At 37.5% G+C, this 10,754-nt stretch overlaps 1 protein-coding gene across 1 annotated transcript; it reads right to left on the bottom strand.

Moving 5' to 3' along the window:
- Window positions 1–630: 630 nt before the first annotated feature.
- On the bottom strand, window positions 631–10,449 carry LOC310633463 (2'-5'-oligoadenylate synthase 1A-like; the record flags this gene model as incomplete). Its single annotated transcript, XM_083351169.1, has 8 exons — window positions 631–787; window positions 1,215–1,424; window positions 1,804–1,993; window positions 2,201–2,325; window positions 2,449–2,609; window positions 5,015–5,205; window positions 6,798–6,984; window positions 10,285–10,449. The coding sequence occupies 8 exons, from the start codon at window positions 10,447–10,449 to the stop codon at window positions 631–633; spliced, it is 1,386 nt and encodes a 461-aa protein (XP_083207295.1).
- Between the last annotated feature and the right edge of the window lie 305 nt (window positions 10,450–10,754).

Genomic DNA, 10,754 nt, shown 5'->3' on the forward strand with positions numbered 1-10,754 from the left:
GATGGAACCTTGTAGGGTAGGCAAAGCGGGTTGTATGACGTGTGAGTTCTGGCACCTTTTTCTTTTACAAAAAAAGCACTGGTTTTAGGATAAGTGTTCTTGAAGCCTAACTTTGTAATCAGATGTCAAAGATGTTAAAAGAGAAGCAAGTTTGCCGAGGGAGAAAACTAATCTGCCTCTTGCAAGGCAGGAGAAGATAGAGGAGGACAGAAGTTCATCTGATTTTATTTTCAACAAAAATATGAGTATTCTGAAATCTCTAAGCAGTCAGGCCCATTGATTTGCATTCAGTGTGGCCGGTTGATTTCAACCTAAATGTTCTCCTCTTGCCATTTCTTATCTTACCAAATCTAAACCTATGTTTACCTTGGAAACATGGGGTGAAATATTGTGGAAACAAAAGCTGTGTGCATCTGTTGTGGATATGAGGAGCGGAGTAGAAGAAGAGGTCATAGTTTATGTCAGCTTCTCTGATTCACTAGATGCCTTCCTATTGTATTTTTGAAAAGGGGAAGAAGTTGCAAGTAAAATACATGTGCCATGACTCTTTGTCTGGTAATTTCATTTCCACAGGTGGCTTTCTCCTAGCGGTAGGAGACCTTGCTGATTGTAACAAAGACCTACTTGAGTTCACCACTTGTTTGTAAAAAGCCAAGGCTCCTTTGCTGCTCTGCCATTGAAGAGGGGCTTGAGGAGGCTCTGCCTGGCCACGTGGGCTACTTCATCCCAAGCATTGCTATTTTCACACAAATTGAAGGTTGGGTTAACAGGATCCAGCACAAATGGCCTAAGAGAGAGAGAAAATATCCCATGTTGACAGGTGATGATTTATTGGACATTCAAATATGCCATGCGACAAGACACTTGGATGACACTTGATGATCAGATATGCATACATCCCCTTTCATCCATTGTACAGTTCCAGTTCTACCTGTTCATCCTTTTCACAAATCATCTTTATTTCCGTGGACCATTGCTTTGGTACAGTATTGCCTTCTGCAGTAGCAATTTAATCCTTCAGATGGCTATTAAAATATGTCTGGAACAAAACCCAGAAATATAGAGCAAGCAAACATGTGCTCTATAAGTCTAACAGCCATTCACTAAGAACAACATAGAACATTGATAAAATATCACAAGCCCAGTCCTTCTTCCTGCTTGCTAGACTGGGTCTATAAGTGAAGAACAGTCAAATGTACAGAAGTTTTACTTACCTGCGTTGCTTCAAAAACATTTTCTGGAAAATTGAAAAATTTGGTCTGTAGTGTCTGTGCCATGTGATGCATATCTCTTGATACTGAGTCAAAAGCTTCAGGACAGCTCTCATCCCCTGTACAAAGCTGAAAAAGATGGGCTTTCCAGCCAGTTCCCAGACATAAATGGTGATCAATTCAATTGTATAGGAGGAGGGAAGCCTGCGAAACCTAAAGGCAGAGAAAAGATATTCAGTCAGTGAAGTTTCAATTGCAAGAAATTGTTAAGAGCAAAAGTCAAAACCCCTAAATGCTAAAAAAGAACAACAAAATGTCATTTTGTTTTTAATTTTCAATTTGTTAACTGTTCCTTGCATAGGAGCAGCTGTGGGCTTAGCATTTTTCATAGTTCTCCTGTTGACATCAAGCTTTTGATTTATATTTTCTAATTTACAAATTAGCCATCAAATGGAGATGAAAAAGACGGGAAAAAATTATAAAAATCTATAAATCACACCTCTACTGTGTTAGAAGTGTTTCCCGTTATAAAGCTGGGAAACATGAAAATATGAAGATTAAAAAAGGAGAGGTTTAGATGCTAGCAACTTACTTATTTTCTTTAGTTGGTTCAGCAAATGAAGTTTTGAACCAGTGCTTCATTAAACGTATGAAATCCTTCACCATTTCTGTTGATGCTTTAACAAATTCAGCTTGGTGCTTCAATAACACCATGGTGTACATCTGGATCTTATCATCATCATTGCAACGGTACAGCTTATGATAAAAGCTCTCTTTTGGACCTGTTAACACCAAGCAATCTATAAGACTAATGGTGCTTCTTTGACCTACTGTATCTTTAGATCTTAACAAAAACCAAACCTTACAAATTGTGAGCGCCTGGAAATATTGCATCAATCTAAATCTAAATACTAATGTAGAACATCCCAGTAGTGATGTTTTGGTGAGAGGAAGAAGAACCGCTTTTGTAAATAATAGCCACATCTTACCTGTTGATAACACAGATGCAAACATGTCACAGCAAGGCATGACATCAAATGAGTGACCATGATGATTTTTATAACACTTAAAATAGAACCTCAAGGAAAATTTTGTCCTTTTCTGCATGACTAACCTTAAAAGAGGAAGAAAGTAAAAGATATAATGACGCTTTAATGTAACAGCTTTAATGTAGTTAGGAGCTGGGGGGAGATGAAAGTAGAAGAGAAAAGAACATGAAACAAATAAAAGTTCATACCTGGCTGTCCACGAGGATTTTATCAGGGCATTTCCTAACTCTTCTAGGATCCCTGGAGTTGTCCTTTGGCAGTCTTCTAAACAGGCAAAAGCTTTGCTAAAAAGAACTATGTCCACATCAGAAAAGTCTTGGGTGTCCGTTCCTTTTACATATGAACCACCCTGTTGCGTGGAATATTTCCCCAAAAGATGGTTAACACTTGATTTTAATCCACAAAGTCTTGAATACTTTAACAGCAAAACAGAAATACCAGCTGCACACATGCAGTATTTTAGGCTATTAGCGGAAAACAGGTACATCACACTAACTGCTTATAGAAAGCATTACTGGACCTTCACAAAAATAGATCGCGCCATGTATCCAAGTGTCTTTAAGAACATGCTTACTCTAAAAACAGGGATCAAATATGAGGGGGATTGTTTTTCTTTACTATTATCCCCAGCAAAGGAACTTTATCTCATCTCAGCTCTAAAATAGACAACTGAGAACTGGAGATATCCACATTAGACCAGTGCAAACCACTATGGCGCATCATGCAGACTATCTTGTAATCCCAAAGATTTACTCACTAGCACAAAGAGGAAGCCAAATAAAAGAACTAGGCTCCTGTCACAAAGGCAATCCTTGTAAGTCGTGTGAATGACTATAAGTGAATAAGCCATATACAGGCTTATTGCCTAGCTTTTTGACAATTGCCTTAGTCATAGCCCAGGATATCCAGAGACTATCAAGTTTTGTTTGCAATTATTTGAAATTCTTCAATTGATAGTATCATTTCAATATGGATTTTTGTCCCTGTTGATTAATACAGTTACTTCTGCTTTTTACATGATTTGGAAAATGACGAATTTAACCTGTTCAACAAATACTATAGAAAAGGACCATTTTCTATCCTTTATACTGGATTTGTATTGTCATTAAGAAGACATATGCTCTCATAATACTCTTGATTAATTTTTAATTTAGAGCAACATCCTAAATTATATAAATCTTGTTTATATAAATTTCTTTGTGATTCATCTATCAAAGCATCTGAGTATCTTATGGAGGTTGAAAAACAATTTTGGTTTGAACAGCCAATTTTTCTTTGCTTTTTGAAAGGGAGCAGTTACTATTTGCTTTTCCTTGTGTAATCCAACACTACTCATACACTTGATAAATCTCAATGTACATGTCTGGAGATACTTCAGTAGTTTAGTCTAACATTACAGTTGGATGCATTACGATTTACCTCATATTGCCACACTTTTTTTTCTTTAGCCCTCCCCCATTTCGCCTGAATTTCTAACAATTTTCCTTGATGAAGAATTCTTTGAAATGTGGAAGCTTGCTAGAAGGTCTAATCTAATCAAGGTATTACTATGGAATGGATTTTGGGGTTATGGTTAGAACTTAAAGAAAGTTCCTTGAGCCCAATGATCTGGAAATGATCCTGTTAGCCCCATTCTCCTGAATTCTGGATCTGTATTGGATGACTAGGTCTCCCTGTTCCTATCAATCTGGCCTTTTGCCATCTTCTGAATCTTGATTTTACCACTGAGTGTTGGCTAGATGCATTAGTTATGCATGGGCTTTACCACCTTAGAACAGGATAATTAACTATGAAGCTTTACAGAAAAATTCCTTAATGAAATATGGCATATTTCCAACACATATCTCATGCATCATTGATCCATAAAATTAATTGCCTGGGGATGCAAGACTATCATCTGCTTTATCAGTTGCATTGCTTCTTACAGATAATACATACAATATAGCTGTCTTGCATAATGCCCATCCATGCGTTCATTTTGCTTCCATATGCATAATAGCTCACTGCCATACATGTGAATGGAACACATTTGTTCAAATCAATTCCACATGCTCTTTTCCTTAAATAGAGATTAAGATGAAGAATATAATGCATGAAGAAATCTTAAAACACTTGATTTAATTAGACACCAGAGACCTCAAAAGTTCAGAAAGCGACAGTGATTCAAAGGAATTATACTTTATTCAAAAATGTATATACTGCTTCCCATGAGATATTGCCTAATTCTTAACTTTGGTCATGGTAAATCATATCCAGCTTTTGGTGATATCTGAATGTTAAAGGAGGAATTATTCAGGTCCCATATTCACTTCAGTAACAGTCACACTGACACAGGCAAGATTGTCCTTGTTTCAAACTCATGAGATTGAAAGAGACAGGTCACTGCAATAGAATTTGATCAAAGGGCCACAGATTGGTAATTTACAGAATATCCAGATATTCCATCAGATAATAATATCATAGTAAAATATCCTGGCAAAATCTCTAGCCAAGGGAAAAATGCATATATTTCTCTAAGTAAATTGAGCGCTCCTATAACAGATCAATCTCACTGCAAAGCATTACTCTTGAGAGAAAATATGAAATGGATGATACTGATGAGAAGCTAATGTGCACACAAACTCGCTAATCCAATTATGTGGACAGTTAGTAAAATATGAAATGTCAGATTAAAAAAAGAGTAACTTTTTAATAGGGAATGAGAATGTACTTTTGTGATCAGTCTCAAGACAGATGCATAGCAAATATAAATACCTTGATAATGGAGGTTATTGGCAATGGAAAAATTTCTTTGATAAATGCAATAATGCCTTCAACATCTGAGGTACAGGCTAGCCTTAGAGGACCCAAAATGGGTCTGAGTTTTTCTTCCACAAATGCATTTATCTCCATTGATGTTGTATACTCCAAGAAGCTTTCAGGCTTAAATTTAGTGGCCATTTGAGCTGTACCAAAATAAATAAATAAATAAATAAATAAATAAATAAATAAAAATAAAGACAAATTACAGGTTTTCTTAAATTATGATTCATGGCTATTCTGCACTAAATTAGTAACTCCTTTGGAGCTTACTGCTATCATTAGTACCCTAACATAGATTTCTAAGAAAAAAATGTGGGGCTCTTTGCAAGAAATTTCTCTTAAATTTTTGAATGTTCTGCAAGCCAAGATAACTCTGTGTGAAATGGATGATGCCATTTGAGCTGGGTGGCTTTAGAGTTGTGGCCAGAATGGCAGTTCTTTTTCCCCATGTTGAAAGGAGCCAATTTGATCAGCCACTTATCTCAGCTCCTTACAGCACCAAGGTTTTGTGCAACTGTGGAGAGAAAGCACAACCTTTCATATCAGAGTAAATATCCCAAATGCTGTTAAGGCCAGGATGTCTTCCCCTCAAATCCTTGTATTCCCAAGATGTTCCTAACCTTAACCCATTCCTATTTATTCAGCATACTTTAGTCAGTCAAAAAAGAGTGAGGCAACATGCAAATTAGATGTTTTAATCTGAAACTTTCACAACTAAAACAACGCCATTCTGTCAGGCATGCCATACTGTATGAACAACTGATCTGGTTGATAACTGCCCCTTCTCCATTCTGAGATAGAAATTAAAATCTAGAAAAGCTTTCCAAAAACAGACCAGCTTTAAGACGTTTGTCTATGTTTCATTTTAATTTTGATTCCTACATGATTCTCCATAGTTCAATGAGTAAAAATTCTGGAAAATAAAAGTCCCCCACTTGCTTCTGAGATATGTCAGACTACTTATGAGAAAATGGTCACTCATTAGTTGATGATCATTGGAAATTGTTACACAGCCAATGTACAGAGTTGTGTCCATAACCAATATATCGAACATGTGGTGGAATGTAGCCTGGATTCCAGGAGGGAAGGCTGCATTCCAGAGGATCAAAAGAAAGCAAAGTTTAGATAGTTTGGTTTGGAGGAACAGGATCAAAACAGCTCCTTCCCAGAAGTTCTCAGAGTATAGTGCAACTAATTTGCTTTAGTTTGGCAAGATTCTGTTTGTAGGTGAGGAATAACAAAGGAAACTGCTTAGAACAGGTGTCCCCAACCTTTTTGATTCCATGGACTGGTGGCAGTGGCGGTGGTGGCTTTGGCAGTTTTGGTGGCAGAGGGGAATGGTTTTGTGCACGCGACTTAAATCCCATGCACGCACAAATGAAGCTTTACATGCTTGCCTGCCACTTCAGCAGCCCAGTTCCCAACAGGCTGCTGCCCGGTAGTGGTCCGTGGCCCAGGGGCTGGGGACACTTGGCTTAGAAAAAACTTTGTTTGCCTTTCCTGGTCTTTGGGCCTGATAGAACATGATCACCATATGTTTAATAGCTTGCCCTGTTGTTGTACTAAATATTATAATTTCATGGCAACTTTTATACTGGTTTTGGAAGGCCATAATTTGCATAGCTCGTCGCAGGAAAACACAACATATGGGGCAGTTTTAAAAAGTAAAACTGAAATCACACAGATCCTCAGCAATGAAAGACTTCAGAGCTAAAGTTCAAAATAAAAAAATCACCTCTTTTATTGGCTGTAAAGTGGTGCTTCTGTTTCTCATGGTGTTCCCTGGCATGGACTGATCCAAACTGCTTGCAGCACATTCTGCAAGATATGGCTGTTCCCATGGCTACAAATGTTGTTTCCCTTTTCAGTGTCATATTCCAACAACTCCTTTGATTGTTCGCCAGTAACACTTCATGCTCATCCTGTTAAACAGTGATCTATATGAGTGAATTAATACTGAATCACCTGGATCGGGGTGAAAGAAATTAATAACTGGAGGAAGAGAAAACATAACACAAATTTAAATTTTATTGAGGTAGATTGAAAACCATGGGAAGCTAACATTCTGTTTCTACCATAGCCAATCAGACACTCATTGGAAACCCTGCAAATTTTACACAGAGGCATCATCTTCTCCACCTATGCAGCAAGTATTAACTGGAATTACAGCTAGTCCTCATTTATTGACCACAATTTGGAGCATTTGCTCAGTCATTAAGCAAATCTGTTAAGTGAAACTGCAGCTTTCTTTTGCTTTAGAGACGATGTAAGTTGTAAATACAAGAATTGGTTGCAAAGTTACATTTTCTTCACTATTGTATCAGTACATAGTTGCTGTTGGAGGCAGTTGTTCAACAAAGACTACCTGTAGTAAATGTTTATCATGACTTTATGAAGCTTTATACTCCTTGAAATTGTTCCATGAATCTGCTGGTTTTTGCAGTCCTCCAAAATAGTCCCATCACTTTATTTGTGGACAAAGAGTAGGTCCATCATTTAATATGGAGAAATATGTCTTTCAATCTGTTCCAAATTTTCCACCATATAACTTCCATGGATGTCTTTAGTCATTAGGAGGGAAGAAAGCTCCATTTTTCCATCTACTTTCTCCATATGGCATACAATATTATGTAACTTTATTTATTCCCCAAGCCCCTGAAAATGTTGTAATACTATCTCACAGGAAAGACCTTTGATCATTTTGGTTGTTCTTTTCTGTCTTTTTTCTGTTCTACAATATACTTGTACTACACTGTAATCAGAACATCACAATGTTTAAGACACACATTTTGTATTTAAATCTCCCCCCAGGAAGGCAAATTCCCTAATTTTGACCCAGATTTAGAATTTTCAGCATGCAATGAATGCTTTAAGTTTTTGTAAGACTTAACATAGTATTTCATCCCTTAAAACATCTTCCTCTTCAAAGAGGGGGAAACCAATAGCCTTGAACATCTGAGAATATTATGTTCTTACAATGTATGTCTCTGCAGCTGGTAGCCAGGAAAAAAAAAAGATACTTCTATGTTGTAGGGGATCTGTATTCAAACAGATCTTAGTAGTGCAATAGCTCAAGAATGATAACTCAAGGTAAACAAAGAGATTGCTAAGGGACTTGCAGATGTCTCAAAATTCGTTGCTTCAGCCTTTGAGGAATCATGGAGAATGACTATAATGCCCATGATTTCTTAAATGGTTATACTGAGAGGAAAAATTGTTCCTATCTTCAAAAGTGCATTAGGAAAAATCAAAGGTCTGAGTATAGGATGGGGGAATTCTATTGGTAATAGTGCACACAAAAAAGTTCTGGGTGTCTAGCTATATCACAAGATGAACATGAGCCAAAACTTTGACACAGGTGCAAATAAGAATAGTAATAATAGTAATAATAAGCATAGTGCCAATATGACAAGAAATCATTATTCCTTTCTATTCTGCAATGTCCAAACCTAGAATATTGAAATCACATTTTATGAAGGACATTGTTAAATTGGAGTGTAGTTAGAAGAGATGAACCAAAAGTGATTAGGGGCCTGGAAGGAAAAATGTATCAGGAGCAGGTGAAGCTGTTGAGTATATTTAGTCTGAAAAAGCCTAAGACTGCATATATATCATAATTGGATATATCGTAATTGTTTTCAAGTTTCTGATGTAGTGCCTTGCAGGAGATAAGCCAGAGTTGTTCTAGAGGACAAGAGAATTAAAAATGGGTCTAAATTACAAGGAAGCAGATGTCAGTTGGGCATCAGGGGGGGAAAAAACCCCTCCTAATTGTAATAGCTATTCAGCAATCCAGCAAGCTGCCTCAGGATGATGGATGATGGATGCTTCACTGGAAATCTAAGGCTAAATGGCCATTGTTGGGGACTGTGGTGCATTTCCATCCTGAGAATGCTATGCTTCAACGGCATGCAATTTGTACACTGACAAATGCCTTGCTCAGTCACTTGGCCACCTCATTCCGTGCCATCTGCAGGTTTGGAGGAAGCACAAGGATATCCCCATATGTACAATAAAATGAAAGTGGAGTAACTATTTCATGAACAATTACAGCTATGCTATTTCTATTCAGGAAAGGGCATAAAGGACATAAATATATAACCAAAGGACATAAATATACATTCCTAGCCACAAAGATTATTGGGTGATTGTAGCATCCTCCATTATTCATTGATTCGTTCACTCCTTAATTCATACCAATAACATTCCATCCTTTTTCTTTTGTTCCTCAAAGTAGGTAAAAGTAATAAATATACTTAGAATGCTACTGCAAAAGAGGGGAGGAGAGTGCAGATGGAAATAGGAAGCTTGCGGGAACCTTGTCTCTTGTATACCTAAAAATGACTCTCAGAAAATAAGGGAATTTCTAAACAGCTTCTTGTGTTGACCTTAATGTCTGAATCTATATACTACTAAAACTTTCTTGTCTGTAACCTTTAACTGGGTGAAACAGCATCATAGAGCAACCTTTTTTGAACTAAAATACCTCAAATAAGCTAACTTAAGAGTATGCATCCAAAATCTGGGACCCATGACTCTAATGAGATTGAAATTGAGCTTCACCGTCACCTGAATTTTCAGTAGACTGATCCCATCCTAGCCTTCCAGGTAGACTGGCCCCTCTGACCATTGGAATTTGGGTAGACCAGTCCTATCCTAGCCCTCCAGAGGCCCGGTAGGTTGGTCCCATGCCAGAGGGTGATCAATTGCAATCAAGACAGCAGGAAGTCAGAAGCTGTTCCTGTTCCCACTGTTTGTTTTGCCCTTGACCATTCTGCCTCTCTGTTTAGGTAAGAAAATATCTCAATGAGTCACAGGTTGTCTAGTGCAGCGTTTCCCAACCTTTAGGAACTTGAAGATGCGTGGACTTCAACTCCCAGAATTCCCCAGCCAGCATAGCTGGCTGGGGAATTCTGGGAGTTGAAGTCCACGCATCTTCAAGTTCCTAAAGGTTGGGAAATGCTGGTCTAGTGGTTCATATTTTCATAGGCAGCCTCCCAGATTGCCCAGCATTAAATCAATCATGTTTAGAAAGCAATCAAATCAATCCTGATTTTTCAGTTTGGGTATAATTTGTTCCTACTACAATAGTATTCTCATATGGCCTTTACTCCCCCCTTTTTTTCAAAAAAGCACTTCCAGGTACTTAATAAAGTCATTCAGTGACAACAACAGCAACAGAACTTAGCTAAGAATGAATAAAGTTACATCTTCCAGCTTACCTCTGAGTCATGTGAAGGAGCCTCACACAAAAACTCTGTACTGCATGTTTCACAATGAACCCTCCCAAGATGCTTAGCATGAAAATGATATCTCAGAGCCGCACGGCTAACAAAGTCATTCCCACATCTCTCACAGTTATATGACTTCTGCTTTATACCCCACATCCTGTAAAAACACAGAACCAGGCTCTTAAAAAGTACTTTTTAAGCCTTTTGATCATAATACAGTACAATAATATAACTGCTATGTACATAAGAGCAATCAAATCTGAAAAAAATTGCCACAGATATCAGATAGTCTCCATATTTAGAATCACCTGATTCAGTTCTAATCAGCCTGGAAACAGAGAAACCATCTAGATCCTAAAACTATCTAATTTATTTTAAGAGTGCTGATTCCTTTTTCACATTCATTTCCATCTCCCTAGTTTAATTAGAAAGGAGTCATTTTCTGCCAAAAAGAAATCTTA

This window comes from Vipera ursinii, assembly GCF_947247035.1.
Source record: "Vipera ursinii genome assembly, chromosome: 2".
NCBI lineage: Eukaryota > Metazoa > Chordata > Lepidosauria > Squamata > Viperidae > Vipera > Vipera ursinii.